Source organism: Oncorhynchus mykiss, chromosome 1 (assembly GCF_057628025.1).
Source record: "Oncorhynchus mykiss isolate SJ-2025 chromosome 1, ASM5762802v1, whole genome shotgun sequence".
Classification (NCBI taxonomy): Eukaryota; Metazoa; Chordata; class Actinopteri; order Salmoniformes; family Salmonidae; genus Oncorhynchus; species Oncorhynchus mykiss.
The window spans coordinates 62,555,186-62,578,684 of NC_143022.1; the positions used below are offsets into that span (position 1 = coordinate 62,555,186).

Sequence of the window (23,499 nt, forward strand, 5' to 3'; positions counted from 1 at the left end):
ATGTTTGAAACGTTGCCCACTGCGAAGAACCTCTTCCATAGCCGTCCTTAGTTGTGCCAGCTGGTCCTGGTGTTGACGTAGAAGGTATCCCTGCTCGTCGACTGTCAGAGAGATATTTTGTTCTCCTGCTGCTTCGAACACGAACACTGTAACGAACACGCTGTGAGTCGAGAAGCAGATGTAGGTGAAACGTTTAATAAAACAACAGAACAGTAGCGTCTTAGCATAAACGCCGAAACAATACTGACTGGGGAACCTAAGGGAGTGCCAGATAAAGGGGAGGTAATAAGTGAGGTAATGGAGTCCAGGTGTGCCTCATGAGGACGTGCAGATGTGCGGAATGATTGATGCCAGGTGTGGTACTGATAGACCCCAGGACCGGTGGTTAGTATACCGGCAACGTGAAACGCCAGAGGGGAGGAGCTGGAGTAGATGTGACAAGAGGGGCCTTGTGGCTCGTTCTATAGGTCTGCTATCCTGCCCTGGGGAGGCAAAGCTATTTTAGAGTCGGGGACAGAAGTCAGGATGGCCAGACATCGGTGGGAACTAAAAGGTATTGTTAAAAAGGAGCATTGACAAGTCAGCATCACATGATTTGTGAGACAAATCTCTCCCTTAGTCTCAGTAGCTGTCCAGTGTTCCAGATTTGAATGAAATTTGACCTAATAATGAATTACAATACGAGTGAAAGAGGTATTAAAGTACGTTAAAAAGCAGCTTTTCTGTGTCCCCCTGCTTGTCCTGTTCACAAACAACAGAATGGTGCGGGCTTATACTGGTTATAATAAATATTAATTACAAGTAAACATCTGATTTTCCAGCTCAGCCAATGAGCCAACGTCTTGCCAAAGTATGTGAGGTCACGTAATATCAGGAAATAGCAAGCATTTTTGAAACTGTCTGTTTCAAATACAAGTTTGAAGTGGTGTTTTTGGTGAGTCAACATCATTATTTAGAGTGTACAGAATGAGCTGTTAAAAATGGGATCTTCATTGAACAGCTACTTTCACTAACAACGAATCTCTCTCACACACCTAAGAAGCTATATTTATATATCAAATGGATCGCTAGCATACATTGTGTACTGTATACACTTAAATATGTGGTTTTTATAGGTAAACATTTATGACAATGCCCCTGCAGGCTAATTAACACGATTAAGTTCATGGACACTGACTTTCCATGACTGTGTCAGCAATAGTTGTACTGTTCCTATGAATGAGTGACGACTGCTAGATACATAATTATTTCTAAAACGTTCATGACAAAAGCAATGAGTCAACTGAATTGAAATGTAATCGACCCCATCCATGAATCGAATGCCACACCCAATCCCAAATCAACCACCTATCCCGCTACTCCCTTCCCAAAGCACTTACCCCTCGCCGGTTACTGTACAATCCCATTTAAGACTGTTGTGCAATCAAGATACTGTACATAAAATACATTTTATTATGATTGTGTGCATTTACACTAACAGGTACATTATGTACAAACAACAGTGTCGGCATTCTTACTGATCCGCTGGGTCTATGGTGAGACACCAGACTCCTGAGTCTGTGAGTACGGTGTGTGTCTGCCAGACCAATCATCTGTGTTGCGGTAGTGATCAGTATGTGTTGTAGTCAGTCTGTGGTGCGGTAGTGGTCAGTCCAGCATGACCCGTCCCAGCTCTCCCTTCCTGAACGCTCTGATGAAATCATAGGCTGCTGCTGTGTAGTTAGGCACTGTGAGGGTGATGTTACCTAGCGAACACAGAGATTAGGTACATACACCATTAGCTTACAAAAGTCTTTAATAAGGCAAGTATAAAGATTTGTCTCGATGCTAAAACTTGACCCTGTAATAGTTGTAAGAACTGTACTATTACTCTGCAATTACTATGTAAATTGTTATATGTAAATAATTTACTAATGTAAATACACAGTTTTACTATATACTTAGTACGATATGGTTTACTCTTACCCACTCCAGTGATGGCTTTAACCCGTTGAGTCTTTCCCAGTTTGACAGCGATACGTTTCAACACCTGCTGGATGTCATCACTAGGCTCACTGAGATCATACCTCTCCACGTAACTACACACACAGACACACACACACTTCATGTAACTAGACACAGAGAAACACTCAACTCCCAAGGTTACTAAACACAGCAACAGTCAAATAACTTTTGAGTATCTCAATGGATTCAATGTCGCTGCAATATACAATATTGGAATCAATGCTTTGCCTTTACCTGTACTTCTCCAGTCTATTGAGAGAGAACAGTAGGTAGTCTGCCATGATGTCTTCTCCTACTAGATGGTCCAGAATGGTTCCTGACAGTAACAGCAGAGGAGGGAGTCATCATTACAACGGCCATACTGCATGTCCTGCTGATAATCACATGGCTTGATGTGGAGTCACTTTATCAAAGGGCTGCCATATAATTCACACATGCTTCGATTGTTATATGATTGAGAGCATTGGAAAATTCATATTTATCCATACAGTGTGAGAGGCCCATCAGAGCTTGGCTGTTGTTATATTAGATTCCACTGGCGTCCCGAGTGGCGCAGTGGTCTAGGGCACTGCATCGCAGTGCTAGCTGTGCCAGCTAGAGATTCTGGGTTTGAGTCCAGGCTCTGTCGCAGCCGGCCGCGACCCGGAGACCCATGGGGCGGCGCACAATTGGCCCAGCATCGTCCGGGTTAGGGGAGGGTTTGGCCGGTAGGGATGTCCTTGTCCCATCGCGCACTAGCAACTCCTGTGGCGGGCCGGGCGCAGTGCACACTGAAACGATCGCCAGGTGTTTCCTCCAACACATTGGTGCGGCTGGCTTCCTGGTTAAGTGGGCATTGTGTCAAGAAGCAGTGCGGCTTGGTTGGGTTGTGTTTCGGAGGACGCATGGCTCTCAACCTTCGCCTCTCCTGAGTCCGTACGGGAGTTGCAGCGATGAGACAATTGGACACCACGAAATTGGGGAGAAAATAAATAAATAAACAATATATTAGCTTCCACTAGGTGGCACTGTAGCACTATGGAATACAGAGACCAGGTGGGTCCAGAACCATATATGTATATATATATATATATATATCAATTTGTCGGGACATGGAATCTACAAGGTGTCAAAAGTGTTCCACAGGGATGCTGGCCCAAGTTGACTCCATTGCCTCCCACAGTTGTGTCAAGTTGGCTAGATGTCCTTTGGGTGGTGGACCAGCAGCATTCTTGATACACACAGGAAAATGTTGGGCATAAAAACCCAGCAGCATTGCAGTTCTTGACACACTCAAATATTGGTGCGCCTGGCAACTACTACCATACTACGTTCAAAGGCACTTAAATCTTTTGTCTTGCCCATTCACCTTCTGAATGTCACACATACACAATTCATGTCTCAAATATCTCAAGCATTAAAAGTCATTATTTTACCCGCCTCTTCCCTTTCATCTACACTGATTGAAGTGTATTTAACAACTGACCTCAATAAGGGATCATGCTTTCACCTGGATTCACCCGGTCAGTCTATGTCATGGAAAGAGGCTACACATAACTTGCCTGACCTAGTCTGTACTCACCACATAGGGCTAGCTTCATGCCTGTCTCCAGACTCTGTATCTTCGGAGGAAGGACACCAGGCGTATCTAGAAGATGGATGATGGGTCTCTCACACACCTCACAAGAGGAACACATTGCATTGCATTGCATTGAGTAAGTACTGAATATACACAAAAACAGACAAGTGACAGGAGCGCAGACAGGTGAAACCATCACTCACCTGTATTCTAGTCAACACTGCTTTGGTAATGCCTGGTTCCCCTCCTACTTTTGACCCCCGACCTAAAGGTAGAAAAAGATGGATCATCATTACTTCAACAAGGGTTCAATGAAATGCACATGACAAAACTATGCAAGGATTTATTCTAATCCCTATATCTCATTGTAACGTTAAGTTGTACCTTTCTTGAGGTTGGTTCTCCTCAGAGCATTGATGAGTGATGACTTTCCAACGTTGGGCACCCCAATCACCATCAGACAGAAGTTGGTGTTCTGAACATTGAATAAACACACGTCATAACATGACCACATAATATGACGTAACCACATTCAGACTAGAGGTCGACCAATTAATCGGAATGGCCGATTAATTAGGGCCTATTTCAAGTTTTCATAACAATCGGAAATCGGTATTTTTGGACACCGATTTTGCTTCTTTTTTTTTTGTACACCTTTATTTAATTTTTATTTAACTAGGCAAGTCAGTTAAGAACACATTCTTATTTTCAATGACGGCCTAGGAACGGTGGGTTAACTGCCTCGTCCAGGGGCAGAACGACAGATTTTCACCTTGTCAGCTCGGGGGATCCACTCTTGCAACCTTACAGTTAACTAGTCCAACGCAATAAACGACCTGCCTCTTGTTGCACTCCACAAGGAGACTGACTGCCTGTTACGCGAATGCAGTAAGCCAAGGTAAATTGCTAGCTAGCATTAAACTTATCTTTATAAAAAAGAATCAATCATTATCACTAGCCAACTACACATGGTTGATGATATTACTAGATATTATCTAGCGTGTCATGCGTTGTGTATAATCTGACTGAGCATACATATATCTAAGTATCTGACTGAGCAGTGGTAGGCAGAAGCCGGCGCGTAAACATTCATTCAAACAGCACATTTGTGCGTTTTGCCAGCAGCTCTTCGTTGTGTGTCACTCATTGCGATGTTTATGACTTCAAGCATATCAACTCCCGAGATGAGGCTGGTGTAACCGAGGTGAAATGGCTAGCTAGTTAGAGCGCGCTAATATATATATATATATATATATATATATATATATATATATATATATATATATATATATATATATATATATATATATATATATATATATATATATATATATATATATATATATATATATATATATAAATAAAAAGGCTGGTGTAACCGAAGTGAAAAAAAGAAAAAAAAAGAAATGGCTGGCTAGTTAGCGCGCGCTAATAGCGTTTCAAACGTCACTCGCTCGCTCTGAGTCTTCTAGTAGTTGTTCCCTTGCTCTGCGTGGGTAACGCTGTTTCGAGGGTGGCTGTTGTCGTTGTGTTCCTGGTTCGAGCCCAGGGAGGAGCGAGGAGAGGGACGGAAGCTATACTGTTACACTGGCAATACTAAAGTGCCTATAAGAACATAACAATAGTCAGAGGTTAATGAAATACAAATGGTATAGAGAGAAAAAGTCCTATAATTCCTATAATAACTACAACCTAAAATGTCTTACCTGGGAATATTGAAGACTCATGTTAAAAGGACCCACCAGCTTTCATATGTTCTCATGTTCTGAGCAAGGAACTTTAACGTTAGCTTTCTTACATGGCAAATATTGCACTTTTACTTTCTTCTCCAACACTTTGTTTTTGCATTATTTAAACAAAATTGAACGTTTCATTATTTATTTGAGGCTAAATTGATTTTATTGATGTATTATATTAAGTTAAAATAAGTGTTCATTCAGTATTGTTGTAATTGTCATTATTACAAATAAAATTAAAAATCGGCCGATTAATCGGTATCGGCTTTTTTGGTCCTCCAATCGGTATCGGTGTTGAAAAATCATAATCGGTCGACCTCTAATTCAGACCACACAAAATACCGTTGTTTACCCCCTCTATTCACCATTACAATCCTCATGACAGCAACTAAAACACCAAAATAAAATGAATCACAACCAGATCAAAAGGACAACTAAATGATGTGGAACACAACAAACTTCCTGGTCAGACGCAGGTCAGAACTTTAACATTATGATTACATCATCCTCAGCCATGACACACAGGGTGCTCTAACAGCCTAACCTCCAATTACTGATTGAAGTGAATTTGTAAATCATGGTAATAAATTGAATTGAATGCGCTTTTTCATTGAAAAACAATCTCAAAGTGCTACAGGGAAATGCAGAAAAAGATAGAAAAACAAGACAGACAAAATAAGGACACAATTAGACAGGGCAACTGACAAAGAACACAGCTGACGCTACAAGGACAAAGACACCAAGGAGCACAGCTATAACTAAGAGAAGGCTTTTCTAAAGAAGGTGGTTTTTAGGCCAGTTTTAAAGGAGCCCAGAGTCTGTAGTGCCGTGAGTGCATTCCAGAGGCGGGAGGGCGGTCGAGCCAGTGTTAATTTCGTCAAGAAACATGGGTGACAAAAATATTCGTCAAACACCTATTTTTCAGTGGCAAATTGACGAGACTATAACTGACTAAATAGACCCAGAGAAAACTAACACTAAACAAAAAATAGTTTTCCATTTCACTTCACTAAAACGAGACTGAAATATCTATGTGACGAAACTCTGACAACTAAGTGGACTGGACAAGAGTTGGAGAGATTGAAAGCTTTTCAGTTATGAGGACAAGTAAAATTACCAGCACAGATGCAAAGCATTTTCTTATGGCCTTATAGAGTTGGTTGAGAGCGGTCTTAGTGCCAGCTTCGTTTTGTGTTGGTAAATAGACGGCTACGAATAATACAGATGATAACTCTCTTGGTAGATAGTGTGGTCTGCAGCTTATCATAAGGTGCTCTACCTCAGGCGAGAAATACCTCGAGACTTCTTTAATATTAGACATCGAGCACCAGCTGTTATTGACAAAGACACACACCCCCCACCCATCATCTTACCAGAGGTAAGTGCATGGAAAATCCCGCTAGCTCTATATTGTCTGTATCTTCGTTCAGCCACGTCTCGGTGAAACACAAGATGTTACAGTTTTTAATGTCCCGTTGGTAGGATAATCTTAATAGTAGGTCATCAATTTTATTTTCCAATGATTGACGTTAGAGAGTAGAATGTAAGGCATTGGGAGTTTACTCGCTCGCTTCCGGATTCTCAGAAGGATCCCGATCTGCGTCCCCTTTTCCGGCATCTTTTCTTCACACAAAAGGTGTGGATCTGGGCCTGTCCAGTGAATGCAGGATATCCGACAAAATAATAAACATAAAAATGACAAAATAGCACAATTGGTTGGGAGAATGTAAAACGTCAGCCATGTTCTTCGGCGCCATCTTTACATGATTCCATGTGTTATTGCATCGTTTTGATGTCTTCGCTATTATTCTACATTGTAGAAAATAGTAAAAATAAAGAAAAAGCCTTGAATGAGTAGGTGGTCTAAAACTTTTGACCGGTAGTGTAGCTTAGCTATTCAGCAGCCTGATGGTCTAGAGGTAGAAGCTATTGGCCAGTCTTCGTTTTAGCCATAACGCTCCTGTACTGCCATGTCTGAGTGATGGAAGCTGGGAGAACAGGCCGTGGTATTGTAGGTGTCCTGGACGGCAGGCAGTGTGCACCCAATGGTGCGTTCAGCTGACCCTCTGTAGTGCCTTGCGGTCAGTGACAGTGGAGTTGCCGTACCAAGCTGTGATGCAGCCCAACCGTATGCTCTCTATGGTGCTCCTTTAGAACACTGAGGGCACTTTGGGATATGCCACACTTTTTCAACCTCCTGAGGTTAAAGAGTCCCTGTTGTGCCTTCTTCACCACAGTGTCTGTGAAGAGTGCAGAGTGCATTGCAGTTGTCCAGCCTTGAGGTGACAAAGGCATGGAAGAGCCTCTCTGCATCAGACTGAGTAAGGGTGGGACGGAGTTTGGCAATGTTCTTGGTGATAAGAGTGATGCTTGATGTGATTGTCGAAGGTTAGAGAGGAGTCAAGCTTAATGCCCAGATTGTAAACATTGGATGAGAGGGGGATGTTCTTGCCTGTGAGGTGGGTTATCGGTGAGTGATTTTGCTGCTGTTGAAGGAAGTTTTGCTTCATCCAAGCCCTTATCTCCTCAAGACAGGTGTTAATATGAACAGAGCGACTTGGTGAAGTTGTCAGATACAGCTGTGTCATCAGCTGTAATGAAATCTCATTCCACTGCTATGCTGATGACACAGCTGTAAACAGAATGTGTCCCAAGAACGGATCCTCGTGGGACAACACAACTGAAAAACGAGCTCAGGGCTGGTCCCGTAAGCATTCCAGGAGGATGGAAAGGAGACTGGACACACTAACATAGCTTCAAATTGACAACCAAATGAACTGGAATTTAGGGTAGTAAACCTCTCATTTGTTATCGTCTAGGACTGAACGTAGCCCTATACTACACATTTGTTTTTTTCTAAACAAACACAAAATCTAAGCCAATCAGCCAATCAATCATTCCTCAATTAGTTGTAGGCCGTGACCTCACCTCCTCTCGGTGGAAGCGTGGCTGGCTCTCGATTAATTCTGTGACCATGGGAACCAGCTGCAACAACAGAAAGGAAGATTAACAGAGTAGGAGAGAGCTGTCACAATGTTACTAACTCGGTCTTCTGTGGAACTGTTATAACCAAACTGCAGTCACCCTTTCTTAAAGGAAAGATTCACCCATTTTGAATCTTATATTGTTTTTGTGCATCTCTGAGTGATCTATCGATTCCCGGGGTCATTTCATGTGTATCTGAGTTACTGCCGTTAAAGCAGACAGAAACTCATTTGGTATGACGTAGCATTGCACCTCAGCCACGCTCAAGGTTCTAAACGACATCATAACCACCATCGATAAAAGACATTACTGTGCAGCCGTATTCATCGACGTGGCCAAGGCTTTCGACTCTGTCAATCACCACATTCTTATTGGCAGACTCGACAGCCTTGGTTTCTCAAATGATTGCCTCGCCTGGTTTACCAACTACTTCTCTGATAGAGTTCAGTGTGCCAAATCGGAGGGCCTGTTGTCCGGACCTCTGGCAGTCTCTATGTGGGTGCCACAGGGTTCAATTCTCGGGCCGACTCTCTTTTCTGTATACATCAATGATGTTGCTCTACCTGCTGGTGATTCTCTGATCCACCTCTACGCAGACAACACCATTCTGTATACTTCTGGCCCCTCCTTGGACACTGCGTTAACTAACCTCCAGACGAGCTTCAATGCCATACAAATCTCCTTCCGTGGCCTCCAACTGCTCTTAAACGCAAGTAAAACTAAATGCATGCTTTTCAATCGATCGCTGCCCGCACCTGCTCGCCCGTCCAGCATCACTACTCTGGACGGCTCTGACATAGAATACGTGGACAACTACAAATACCTGGGTGTCTGGTTAGACTGTAAACTCTTCTTCCAGACTCACATTAAGCATCTCCAATCCAAAATTAAATCTAGAATCGGCTTCCTATATCGCAACAAAGCATCCTTCACTCATGCTGCCAAACATACCCTCGTAAAACTGACCATCCTACCGATCCTCGACTTCGGTGATGTCATCTATAAAATAGCCTCCAACACTCTACTCACCAAACTGGATGCAGTCTATCACAGTGCCATCCGTTTTGTCACCAATGCCCCATACACTACCCAGCACTGCGACCTGTACGCTCTCATTGGTTGGCCCTCGCTTCATACTCTTCGCCAAACCCACTGGCTACAGGTTATCTACAAGTCTCTGCTAGGTAAAGCCACGCCTTATCTCAGCTCACTGGTCACCATAGCAGCACCCACTCGTAGCATGCGCTCCAGCAGGTATATCTCACTGGTCACCCCCAAAGCCAATTCCTATTTTGGTCGTCTTTCCTTCCAGTTCTCTGCTGCCCATGACTGGAACGAATTGCAAAAATCTCTGAAGCTGGAGACTCACATCTCCCTCACTAGCTTTAAGCACCAGCTGTCAGAGCAGTTTACAGATCACTGCACCTGTACTTAGCCTATCTGTAAACAGCCCATCTACCTACCTCATCCTCATACTGGTTTTTATTTATTTTGCTCCTTTGTACCCCAGTATCTCTACCTGCACATTCATCTTCTGCCGATCTATCATTCCAGTGTTTAATTGCTATATTGTAATTACTTCGCCACCATGGCCTATTTATTTTCTTAACTTCATTTGCACTCACTGTATATAGACTTTTTGTTTTCTTTTGTTCTACTGTATTATTGACTGTATGTTTTGTTTATTCCATGTGTAACTCTGTGTTGTATGTGTCGAATTGCTACGCTTTATCTTGGCCAGGTCGCAGTTGCAAATGAGAACTTGTTCCCAACTAGCCTACCTGGTTAAATAAAGGTGAAATAAATTGCGGTAAAACTGCTCTCACTACACTGGAAGTTAATAGGAATACAACTTTTAGATCGCAAAAATGTCTATTATACACATCAGATTTAAATTCTGGCCGATGTCATAACGCGAGAGTTTGTCTTCTCTGCAATGAGCTATTTGATCATATTTTTGCGATATTCCTACCTAGAGAAATTTGTAATTTGATAGAGGGTCCACCACATTTCTTCTATTTGTCTGCCTCCGCAGTCCAGGGTGCATTGCATGGCAGTTGCGAATGTCGTACTCCACTCTGCGAGGCACATCAAACTGAAAATGACTCCTAAATTGATAGCTGTAAAATCGCCTAAACAAACTGCACTAAGTCACTGATATTCTTTGGTATTAAATGTGTGTAGTTAAATTAGCTAGCTAGCTGCCTTGCTAGCCAGCCAGCCCATAGAGAGCATTGTGAGTTTTGTAGTCGACTTGAGCTGCAAAAGATTTCTAGAATTTTCATGTTGCTACCAATCTTGTTATAACAAAATAAAACATTTGTTCACCAAAAAATATTGTTCTCGCAAATTAGTGTTATATTTAACACTAAGTTAAACATTTTTGGTTTTGGGTGGATATTTCCTTTAAGGATCTCACAGGCTCTCCCTCTCCTTTTTTGATGTTGTTCTCCATCTCTCTCGGACTCTCTTACCTTTTTGACGTTGTCATCTCTCTGTCTGAGGCAGTCTGTGAACAGGACCTTCTTCACTCCATGTCTTTCAAGCTGTTTCAAAATCATCTGGAGAGCAAAACATTCAGATCAGAACACACAAGTCTGCATCAGGACTGCATACAGCTCTGCACTGGACGCTCGGTCTCAATTCATTATACAGAGGGCATTCCAATTCATCTACTGCACGACTGGCCATATACAGTGGGGCAAAAAAGTATTTAGTCAGCCACCAATTGTGAAAGTTCTCCCACTTTAAAAGATGAGAGAGGTCTGTGATTTTCATCATAGGTACACTTCAACTATGACAGACAAAATGAGACAAAAAAATCCAGAAAATCACATTGTAGGATTTTTAATGAATTTATTTGCAAATTATGGTGGAAAATAAGTATTTGGTCAATAACAAAAGTTTCTCAATACTTTGTTATATACCCTTTTTTGGTAATGACAGAGGTCAAACGTTTTCTGTAAGTCTTCACAAGGTTTTCACACACTGTTGCTGGTATTTTGGCCCATTCCTCCATGCAGATCTCCTCTAGAGCAGTGATGTTTTGGGCATGTTGCTGGGCAAAACGGACTTTCAACTCCCTCCAAAGATTTTCTATGGGGTTTAGATCTGGAGACTGGCTAGGCCACTCCAGGACCTTGAAATGCTTCTTACGAAGCCACTCCTTCGTTGCCCGGGCGGTGTGTTTGGGATCATTGTCATGCTGAATGACCCAGCCACGTTTCATCTTCAATGCCCTTGCTGATGGAAGGAGGTTTTCGCTCAAAATCTCACGATACATGGCCCCATTCATTCTTTCCTTTACACGGATCAGTCGTCCTGGTCCCTTTGCAGAAAAGCAGCCCCAAAGCATGATGTTTCCACCCCCATGCTTCACAGTAGGTATGGTGTTCTTTGGATGCAACTCAGCATTCTTTGTCCTCCAAACACGACAAGTTGAGTTTTTACCAAAAAGTTATATTTTGGCTTCATCTGACCATATGACATTCGCCCAATCTTCTTTTGGATCATCCAAATGCTCTCTAGCAAACTTCAGATGGGCCTGGACATGTACCGGCTTAAGCAGGGGGACACGTCTGGCACTGCAGGATTTGAGTCCCTGGCGGCGTAGTGTGTTATTGATGGTAGGCTTTGTTACTTTGGTCCCAGCTCTCTACAGGTCATTCACTAGGTCCCCCCGTGTGGTTCTGGGATTTTTGCTCACCGTTCTTGTGATCATTTTGACCCCACGGGGTGAGATCTTGCGTGGAGCCCCAGATCGAGGGAGATTATCAGTGGTCCTGTATGTCTTCCATTTCCTAATAATTGTTCCCACAGTTGATTTCTTCAAACCAAGCTGCTTACCTATTGCAGATTCAGTCTTCCCAGCCTGGTGCAGGTCTACAATTTTGTTTCTGGTGTCCTTTGACAGCTCTTTGGTCTTGGCCATAGTGGAGTTTGGAGTGTGACTGTTTGAGGTTGTGGACAGGTGTCTTTTATACTGATAACAAGTTCAAACAGGTGCCATTAATACAGATAACGAGTGGAGGACAGAGGAGCCTCTTAAAGAAGAAGTTACAGGTCTGTGAGAGCCAAAAATCTTGCTTGTTTGTCGGTGACCAAATACTTACTTTCCACCATAATTTGCAAATAAATTCATTAAAAATCCTACAATGTGATTTTCTGGATTTTCTTTCCTTATTTTGTCTGTCATAGTTGAAGTGTACCTATGATGAAAATTACAGGCCTCTCTCATATTTTTAAGTGGGATAACTTGCACAAGTTATTTTCATCATAGGTACACTTCAACTATGACAGACAAAATGAGACAAAAAAATCCAGAAAATCACATTGTAGGATTTTTAATGAATTTATTTGCAAATTATGGTGGAAAATAAGTATTTGGTCAATAACAAAAGTTTCTCAATACTTTGTTATATACCCTTTTTTGGTAATGACAGAGGTCAAACGTTTTCTGTAAGTCTTCACAAGGTTTTCACACACTGTTGCTGGTATTTTGGCCCATTCCTCCATGCAGATCTCCTCTAGAGCAGTGATGTTTTGGGCATGTTGCTGGGCAAAACGGACTTTCAACTCCCTCCAAAGATTTTCTATGGGGTTTAGATCTGGAGACTGGCTAGGCCACTCCAGGACCTTGAAATGCTTCTTACGAAGCCACTCCTTCGTTGCCCGGGCGGTGTGTTTGGGATCATTGTCATGCTGAATGACCCAGCCACGTTTCATCTTCAATGCCCTTGCTGATGGAAGGAGGTTTTCGCTCAAAATCTCACGATACATGGCCCCATTCATTCTTTCCTTTACACGGATCAGTCGTCCTGGTCCCTTTGCAGAAAAGCAGCCCCAAAGCATGATGTTTCCACCCCCATGCTTCACAGTAGGTATGGTGTTCTTTGGATGCAACTCAGCATTCTTTGTCCTCCAAACACGACAAGTTGAGTTTTTACCAAAAAGTTATATTTTGGCTTCATCTGACCATATGACATTCGCCCAATCTTCTTTTGGATCATCCAAATGCTCTCTAGCAAACTTCAGATGGGCCTGGACATGTACCGGCTTAAGCAGGGGGACACGTCTGGCACTGCAGGATTTGAGTCCCTGGCGGCGTAGTGTGTTATTGATGGTAGGCTTTGTTACTTTGGTCCCAGCTCTCTACAGGTCATTCACTAGGTCCCCCCGTGTGGTTCTGGGATTTTTGCTCACCGTTCTTGTGATCATTTTGACCCCACGGGGTGAGATCTTGCGTGGAGCCCCAGATCGAGGGAGATTATCAGTGGTCCTGTATGTCTTCCATTTCCTAATAATTGTTCCCACAGTTGATTTCTTCAAACCAAGCTGCTTACCTATTGCAGATTCAGTCTTCCCAGCCTGGTGCAGGTCTACAATTTTGTTTCTGGTGTCCTTTGACAGCTCTTTGGTCTTGGCCATAGTGGAGTTTGGAGTGTGACTGTTTGAGGTTGTGGACAGGTGTCTTTTATACTGATAACAAGTTCAAACAGGTGCCATTAATACAGATAACGAGTGGAGGACAGAGGAGCCTCTTAAAGAAGAAGTTACAGGTCTGTGAGAGCCAAAAATCTTGCTTGTTTGTCGGTGACCAAATACTTACTTTCCACCATAATTTGCAAATAAATTCATTAAAAATCCTACAATGTGATTTTCTGGATTTTCTTTCCTTATTTTGTCTGTCATAGTTGAAGTGTACCTATGATGAAAATTACAGGCCTCTCTCATATTTTTAAGTGGGATAACTTGCACAAGTGGTGGCTGACTAAATACTTTTTTGCCCCACTGTACACTCACACAGGTTTGTCTGGATAAAAACACAAAACAATGTCAGACATTGTCATGCATCAACAGAAACAGACAAGCTTCCAGGTTACAGAAACAAAACAATGATCTGCTACAGTAGCCTACATGCTTGGCAGACAGGTCAGCCAGGTCCATCTTGTTCAGCACCAGGAGATGAGGTCTGACGTCCAGACTATCCTGGAAAAGAGGGTTTCTACCCGAGAACGGGATGTTCTACTGTTAAAGAAACTTGTTTGTCATTCGTTTGGGAGCTAATGCAATTCTTCAGGTCTCAAGATAAGGCGACTCATCCTGCAACCGTGGTTGGTGATGCGAGTCCATCAGAGGGTGATGGGGCAAGGTAGGGCAAGTGATGTATGCCACAACTGCCCCTTAGAACAAACTTCTCTGGTTTTAAACTGCTTATGTGGCATCAATACGAGCCATAAACATTTGTTATAGTGTCAAAATTGACTACAAAGTGTAAATAGCATCATTTGGTCATAAAGTCAGCCTTCGTTCTGTCATGTCTTACTGGGAGGATGGGTATGGATTACTTACATGGCCACTTTTGCCAATTGCCCAGAGACAACACGTTAAGGTCCGTCCCCAGCTGCCACATGGACATGTGTTGTCAAGTCTGCATATGGGTGGAAAGCACGAGCATTTAGCTCGGCAAATAGGAGTGAAAATGGGCTTACATAAATTTAGTTCAAACTTCCAATGCATTTCAACACTATTGCCAGATGGCCAGGAATGGATTACAACCGACATGGTCACTTCTGCTGCCTGTCAACCGTCAACTGTCAAAACTGTCAACCGTCATTAGCTAGTAGCTAATTTTGGTTATTCAACCTAATTTGATAATGCTAGCGAGCCAGGCTATCTATGATTCCACAGATGAAAGGGGAATGATTCTGTAGCTAGCTAAATACATCAAGCTAACGTGTTATGTGATGTAGCATTTCAGAGGAAGATGTGTGGAATGTTCACATTGAATACCCCACAAGCTGCTTTCAGCTTGGCTAAAGACCAGGTCAGCTCAGACTTTAGCCTACACGTTTCTGAATTTGCTGACCATTATGAGAAGGGAGAAGTCCTCTACTTCAAAACTTTGTTCTCTTCATAGCAAAGCTAGCTTAGCTTATCTCGCTGTACTCACTACTGGCCTTGTTTGTTGTGATTGAATGGCAAAGACACATCAAACCACATCAAACCCCACCCTCAAGAAAACTCTCTTTTGCCTTCAGTCAAGGCCGCTAAGCATTTCTTAATGAGCATTGATGAAAAACACCAAATCAGGAAGAGCAATCGCCCTTTAAAGGATATTCTGGCATCGTGGATTTCTAGGATGCAGTCAACATTCTTCACACTGGCCTTCATCTGTTTCAGACCTGAAGAGAGACCAGAGGAGAGGAGGATGGGTTACTGTAACCTTCACTTACTATGAAAAGAGAGTTACACAGGTATCAAGGTTAACGAAGGTTATGTGAGCTATTGGAGCACTACAATATGGTATCCTTTCGCTCAGCAAGATACATTCCACCCCCCCCCAACCCACGAGCGAGGCATCGATGCACACTAGCTCCCTGCTGTGGACTGTTCTGTATCACTCCAACAGGAAGGAGTGAGTGCCATTTCAACATATTCCACACACATGCATTTGTCACCAATAGCTGATGATGTCTGCGTCGTCTCTTGTGTAGATGGTAAGAGAAGCCGCCTGGAGTGGCCTGAGGTGAAGGCCCAGCGGAATCAGAGAAGCCGACGTGAGTAGGCCGAGTAACTTCCAGGCACTTTAATACGGACACGGCTCGTCTAAGCCAGAAACGGTCTAGGTAGGCCTGTATCTTCTCCAATCTCACCTGAGGGAGACGTGTTGTCATAAGAATTGAGTCTATCAACATCCCCAGGAAGACCACCGTCTGTGAGGGAGTCAGGTTTCTCTTCTCCCTGTTTATGTTGAGGTCCTGTTCTTGAATGTGCTTCAAGATTATCCTTGTCTGCTGTAGCTTGCTCTCTTGATTGAGCACACACCAGCCAGTCATCCAGGTAGTTCAGCACTAGAATGCCCTGGAACATGATAGGAACTAGGTCTGCGTCCATGCACTTTGTGAATGTACGCTGCACCAATGAGAGGCAGAACGGGAGTACTTTCGTAAGCCACTCCTTCGAAGGCAAACCGGAGGTACTTCTAGTGATCTCGATGAACAGGAACATGGAAGTATGCATTCGTCAGGTCGAGCGTGGTCAACCATTGGCCGCTCAAGATTGCCTGCAACACCCACGCTGGCGAGAGCATCTTGAACTTGAGCTCTTTTAAACATTTGTTGAGGCCTCGCAGGTCCAGAATCATCCGAAAGATGCCGTCCTTCTTCGGAACTATGAAATACGTGGAGTAGAACCCACTTAGCCGTTCTAGCGGCTCTACTTTTCTGATTGTGTCCTTGCTCAGGAGCAAGGCTATCTCCAACCGGAGCACTGAGGTGACCCAGATGTCTCTGTAGGACGGTGGTCGGCATCGGAACTGGAGTTTGTATCCCTCAGGACTAGGGACGGGTATCGTTAAGATTTTAACGGATTTACTACTCTTACCGATGCTGTTTATTGATCCGGTACTTTAACGGTATTCTTATCGGTTCTTTTTGTTATTCTTTTATGGAAAAATAAAATAAAATTAAGAACAGAATTAACATTGCTTTATTTTCTGAAATGTAAAATAAACAATTAATTACTTACAGCAAAAGAAACAGCAATGTTTTTAACGAATCACTATTATAGACTAATGTTGTGATGATGGAAATGTAAAACAAATTAAATAAACAATACTTTCTTGCAAAAGAAAATACAGTGGTATAGAGCAACACATGTGGGGGCATGCAGGTAGGCTGCAAAAGGACTAACAGTTCTTAGGAGTTATTCTGGAGAAAGATCAACATATTTGCCTTCTCTGGCAGAAGTGGGGACCTCTCCTGCAGTCGAAAATACCCTCTGGCTAGTGGTGAAGGAGGCTTGAGCACAGAGGTAGTTTGTTGCAATGTTTGTGAGGAGGGGCAGAGTATCTCTTCTCCCACCACCACATCACAGGATCTTCAGCCATGGGCCTTTGTAGAGCTCGACCTCTAGGTCAACACGCTCGCTGAGGGAGAGGGACGGGGTGTCCTGTTGGATTGTCAACCTCAACTCCCTGTCCTCCTCTGAGAACAGCTCCTCCAAGGCACTCCTTGTTTTGTAATTTTTTTAAATATTTTTTATTTAACCTCTATTTAACTAGGCAAGTCAGTTAAGAACAAATTCTTATTTACAATGACGGCCTACCCCGGCCAAACCCAGACGACGCTGGGCCAAATTGTGCGCCGCCCTTTGGGACTCCCAATCACGGCCGGATGTGATGCAGCCTAGATCCAAACCAGGTCCTGCAGTGTCTTAGACACTGCGCCACTCGGGAGCCCAATGTCTCTTCCATTTCCTCTCCTTCTCCTTCAGACTCCTCCTCCTGCTGGTGCTCTGTGTGTCTGCTCCGGCTCCTCTGACAGCCCTGGTGTTGCTCCTGTCACATTGGCCTCAACAGTTGCCTTCCTCAGCCTGTTCCAGGCGGCGTCACTCACCGGCCTCCCTTTAAATATGGGGTCCATTGCTGTGGCCTCACACAGGAAGACTTGAATGTCCTCATCCTAATAGTGCTTTGAGAGGTTCTCCCATACCTTCTCTTCATGCTTCCCAGTGCTCTTCCAGTTTTTGGAGGATGGGTATGATCTGTCCACAGGTGGCATTCTTTTCACATGACAGACAGTGTGGGTGTATGGAGGATTCCCATGAGCTGGACAAAGTCCTCGTCCTTCAGACGGTTCAGGCTGTCCTTGGTCATTGCTTTTCGCAGTCGTGGGTCCAAGGCTGCTGCTTGGATCGCTGGATACTGCTCCATGAATCTCTCTATCATTAGATAGAGCGAGTTCCGTCTGGTCTTGACATCAAGGATGAGTGAGTGTTGCGGAATGCCTGAAACAACAAAAAAACAACATACATTTAATTACCGCACACTTGAATATTCAATTAAATTGTTAAATGTGGGAATTTCAAAATAATACTTTAAAACTGTAATAGATTGAACAGGCATCTTACCAAGGAGCTGCTGCTTTTCCTTCAAGACTGTTTTGGACATCTTGAACCACACGACCACTGCTCTGATTCAGGCTGCCCATTTATTAATGATTTTCTGCGCTGCCAGATTTAATGTGTCCTATTTTTAGGACGTGTAGCCTCTTGATGGCAACATCCATATTTTCAGCATTATCAACAGTCACAGCTACAATCTTGCTCGGCTCTATCTCAAACTCTTCCAGAATGTCTGAGATCTCCTCTGCCACTACTTGGCCAGTTTGCGATTTGTACACTGCCCTGGTGTGGAGGACCTTCTGTTCTACACTGCCCTGGCTTGTGTAGTGAACTGTAACTGTGAGATAGTGGTCCAGACAGAGTCTGGTCCACCCGTCTGATGTGATAGCCAGCATTGGAACATCCTTCAGCTCAGTGATCACATTGGCCTTTTCTACACCATACCAGGTAGGAATGAATGTGTCACTGAGGTAACTCCTGGAGGGAGGGGTATATTTGGGGTTGTGTTGTTGTGTATTGTGGAGTGATAGTAGTATAAAAGCGTTGTATGTTAGTCCTATATCCTAAAAATGTATACAACTCAATATTTACTGACAGACTGTTACCTAAAGCCCTTGGACTCCACTGTTGCAAAGGGGTGTAAGGCTTTTCACTATGAACTTGGTCACGGCTAGGTGGCACTCATTCACCCTCTCCTCAGTCATCCTCCCACTAACTGCCAGCGTGAAGGGGCTTTGGGCTGGTCTTTGGCTTGGACCAGCGGTATTAGAGGAAGGAGTGGGTTGGTTCATTGTAGCTGCAAGTTTAACAAAAAATTAGCAACATTTTTAAAATGGGTGATTGAATTTATGAATACACCCATAGCTAAACAATCAGCTTGCTAATGGTTGCTTTTGATCATGAACCCATGTTCGCATAATTGAGTTAACTCCAGTGTGTGGGCTCTAGACTGCTAGCATACATACCTAACGTAGACCGGGCAACGAGAGATGAACTACGAGCTAGGCAGTCAAAATGCATCTCTCTGCCTGTACATGATGCACTTTCCATAGATGTTTGGACAGATTGCTTGTAAGGGCGGAAACGAACGAGCAAAAGTGTTGTTGCACTAGTGGCAACGAGCAGTCAGCATCGACTCTGCTGAAGTGTAACCACACTTTTTAACGTTTAGCTCTCTCCGCCATGGTCACTAACTAAGAGCAGGGTGCTGTGTGTGCTGTAGCGTTTGGGAATAGCAAAAACCTATCATAGACGAATGTCTTAATCTTATTGCAAATTAGAAACTGTTGGTGAGATAAAATGTGCATGATAACGTTTATGTAGCAATAATAAATAGGAAATGTATTTTCTTAATTTCTCCAGTACCGAAAGCAGAACCGACAATGTCGGAGCTTATCAATACTACGGTATTTCATAATTTAGCCCCGGGGCCCGTTTAATACCGGGTTTCGGTACACATCCCTACTCAGGACTGTGCCCAGTACAGTCCTGGAGGGATACCACCTGCCTCTCCCAGTTTGCCCTTTGGGCCTGGGAGAGACAGCCGACCGCCAGCACCTCAAAAGGACTGCCTGGGCCCGCCCACCTTTAGCTGCTTGTAAGGGTGGTCACGGCGCCTGTCCTGCTGTCGGGGTGTAAAACGCCGGTTCCCATTTCCCTGCAGTCTCGGCGGTGGAGGAGGGCCAAGACGTTGCTGTGCCACCCTCGACACACACTGCCCTGTCTTCCAGCTCCTCCGTGGGGGAGCGGTAGGGGCGCGCATTCGGCAAGAACTCCTGCAAAGTCTCATTGCCTTTGTGCAGTTTTGTAGTCTTCCTGTATTGTTGACTCCTGGCCCAAAGGTGGAACCTGGCGTGAAGGGGAGCTCCAAGAATGTTTTCTGAACTGTCGGTGGCAGTTTAGAATGTGCCAGCCAAAGATGGTGGCATGAAGTCACCATTCAAGGCCATCAGACTGTTAAACAGCCATCACTAACACCTACATACAGACTTGAAATCATTGGCTACTTTAATAAATGGATCACTAGTCACTTTAATTTTGCCACCAATGTTTACATATCTTGCATTACTCATCTTATAATTACATACAGTATTTTATAGGTAGGATTGCAGCATCATAACCACGTTTGAGGCACATCGTGATGGTGAGATTCCCGAAAGTGCTTTGCAGCTGTTCCTCGCTTACTTTTTCAGGTCCTGGTTTGAGGTGAGGCACCTTGCCAACGATCTCCTTGTCAAGGAGGATCATGTCATCCACCATGTCATCCATCTCTGGATAGTGGTCTAGCCCCAAGGACTCTGCATCCATTAGAAGAGTCCACGGCCTGGTCTGGTTGTCGCAATGGAAGCGCCCTCCCATTAAGGAAATTAGAAGGGGGGGGTCGGCAAGGCCATTTTCTTGCCTGCCGAAATACTCCCCCCTTCTAATTTCCTTCATTTTGTGGCTAGAGTCAAATACTTTATGTGGCACACACTACTGGTCAACATGAGCTACCAAAATGATTCTGAAGTGTGCCAGGCCTTGCAGTCCCAAGATAGAAGGGCGGGGAGAATTTCGGCAGGCAAGAAAATGGCCTTGCTGACATCACCTCCCCTTCTAATTTCCTTAATTTTGGCACTAAAGTCAAATACTTTCTGTGGCAGCATCAGAGTCAAATACTTTCTATAGAACAAACTTCACGTTCAGGATAGGCAACCGAAATTAACAATTAATGTATGTGTTATATTAAACATAGAGGAGGGAGTAAAATGTAGGCAAGCGATAAGCATTTCAGAACAACTTCTAGTCGAATAAGAAATGGGAGAGATGACGAATTTTGGCAAAGGGACTTATTTAGACTAATACACTTGAAACAAATAGCCAAACCGAAAACTGCAGACATTACTGGTGCCTCCCCCGCGATCAAAGGACAAGTAAAAAAAAAAATTAAAAAAGCTTTCTGCTACTACGATCAGTGAAACGTAGGCTAAACTGTCAACGGAGTGAAGAGCAGAAATTTCAACTAGCAAGCAAGTTGCAGCATTGAAGAATCGAGTGCGTGCGCGTTCACGCGAAGGGGGGTGGGGGGGCTGCCCGGGTTTATGTTAGAAACCTGGGCTAGCTAACTATGTTAGTTCGTTTACTTTTTGCTTTCTTGGATTCTGTATTCATTTTGTGACCTCTAATAAGTCATGTCACATAGTAAGTTAATTACAAACGTTTAGCTAGATATAGCCAACAACTGACATAAATATGCCTCGCTAGCTAACACGTTGACCAGACCGCTCACGCGCGTAACGTTAGCTGAGAGTGCTCACCAACCTTTTGCCATATGTCTGGGGAACCAGTGGGCAACCTCTCTGTCGCCGAAGTCAAAGACCGTCCTGAAGTTTGCTGCATTGCGGAGTATCTGATGAAGCCTCATATTTGTTGTTTTAAACGTGTCTGAAGCAATCATGTGTATATGTAAATCGTTGGTCAGAAGTCCTCTGTCATTGACAGCATTTTACTGAAGCCATGTTCACATTGGTGTTACACTGTTTACATCCCGACTTTCCCTATTGTCACGGCGATTGAGTTCCGCTATTACAATTATTCTTTAGGCACTAAATGTCAGAATTATACTGTATAATAATCATCATAAAAATACCAATAATCATAAAAATAATACTCATAGCTAATAATACAACTTATATACAGTATATTAGGGTGTCCAATCAAAAACACATATTTTGACCAATGGGTAAACACATATCTTAATTGTGTAGAATATATACTCCTCTAAGAAAACAAATGGTCCAAACCTCATGTCTCTATCATAATCCATTCAAAAGGGATTGGAGTTCCCCATAGGGATAGAGAACAGGTGGAGGTGGGGGGAATCTGAAATAATTGTTAGCAGGTAGCCTAGAATCCAAAAGGCGAACAAAATATTGTCCATGTCTTAACCCTAACTGCAAATGTAAGTTGCTCTGGATAAGAGTATTTACTAAAATGTATCCTTGTAGGATGGCCAAAATTAGGATGACTAAAGCAACAGAGGCCAGATAATTGTTTTTGTCAAAAATCAGGAAAAGGGCATTGGATCATGGCTGGATGCTCTGCGAGAACTAAGTGACAGGCTCACTGTTGAATTCAAATAAAATGTATTTATATAGCCCTTCGTACATCAGCTGATATCTCAAAGTGCTGTACAGAAACCCAGCCTAAACCCCAAACAGCAAGCAATGCAGGTGTAGAAGCACAGTGGCTAGGAAAAACTCCCTAGAAAGGCCAAAACCTAGGAAGAAAGCTAGAGAGGAACCAGGCTATGAGGGGTATCCAGTCCTCTTCTGGCTGTGCCGGGTGGAGATTATAACAGAACATGGCCAAGATGTTCAAATATTCATAAATGACCAGCATGGTCAAATAATAATAATCACAGTAGTTGTCGAGGGTGCAGCAAGTCAGTACCTCAGGAGTAAATGTCAGTTGGCTTTTCATAGCCGATCAATGAGAGTATCTCTACCACTCCTGCTGTCTCTAGAGAGACTGGGACAGGTAGCACATCCGGTGAACTCTGGCGAATTAATCTTTCTTCTCAAATCCAATGGACATAAAACGATATAGAGGTATGATAGCTATCGATTTTGAGACATGACATGTAGTATTTTAATATTTTAGTATACACTTTTCATATGAATGCAAAATTCCTGTTGTTCAAAGATTTCTCACAAAAACAAGCGTATCTGTGAAATGTCAACGGAGCACTGAGCATACCGCAAGCCTTTTATTTTCAATGTCCTTTTACATTTAATTCAGCTCGTGTCATTTTAATTTTGTTTTTTGTGACCAGTGGAAACACCTTTGTAGACGACCACAACAACATTTAAAATCCTCAAAGGTTGCTGCGAGAAAGCAGCACCTGCTTATTATGGGATGTGCATTAGATTATGAAATATTTTTTGGGGGGATATAATGTTAATGACATGTTAGAGAAAGAGCCCACTGAATGATTCAGAACATGAAGAATCATATTTGTTTTGGTAAAATGTATACTGAACAATAATATAAATGCAAAATGCAACAACTTAAAAGATTTTACTGAGTTACAGTTCATATAAGGAAATCAGTCAATTTACAATTTTTTAGGTACTAATCTATGGATTTCACGTGACTGGGAATACATATATGCATCTGTTGGTGACAGAAGCCTTAAAATAAATGGGCCTCACAATGGGCCTGAGGATTTTGTCACGATATTCCTGTGCATTTAAATTGCCATTGATAAAATGCAATTGTGTTCGTTGTCTGTAGCTTTTTCCTGCCCATACCATAACCCAACCAACACTC

The 23,499-nt window shown here is 43.2% G+C and overlaps 1 protein-coding gene across 2 annotated transcripts; it reads right to left on the bottom strand.

Moving 5' to 3' along the window:
• Window positions 1–1,429: 1,429 nt before the first annotated feature.
• Window positions 1,430–21,726, bottom strand: mtg1 (mitochondrial ribosome-associated GTPase 1). Of its 2 annotated transcripts, none has more exons than XM_090235670.1 (11): window positions 21,490–21,726; window positions 15,401–15,467; window positions 14,200–14,302; window positions 10,758–10,844; window positions 8,227–8,283; window positions 3,947–4,037; window positions 3,766–3,827; window positions 3,566–3,662; window positions 2,239–2,320; window positions 1,966–2,078; window positions 1,430–1,745 (listed from the first exon to the last, which is right to left on the bottom strand). In XM_090235670.1, the coding sequence occupies exons 1-11, from the start codon at window positions 21,623–21,625 to the stop codon at window positions 1,648–1,650; spliced, it is 993 nt and encodes a 330-aa protein (XP_090091796.1). In that variant the 5' UTR covers window positions 21,626–21,726; the 3' UTR covers window positions 1,430–1,647. The 2 variants fall into 2 exon arrangements, with proteins under 2 accessions (XP_090091796.1, XP_090091800.1); XM_090235674.1 differs by lacking the exon at window positions 21,490–21,726 and adding an exon at window positions 17,778–18,072.
• Window positions 21,727–23,499: the final 1,773 nt, after the last annotated feature.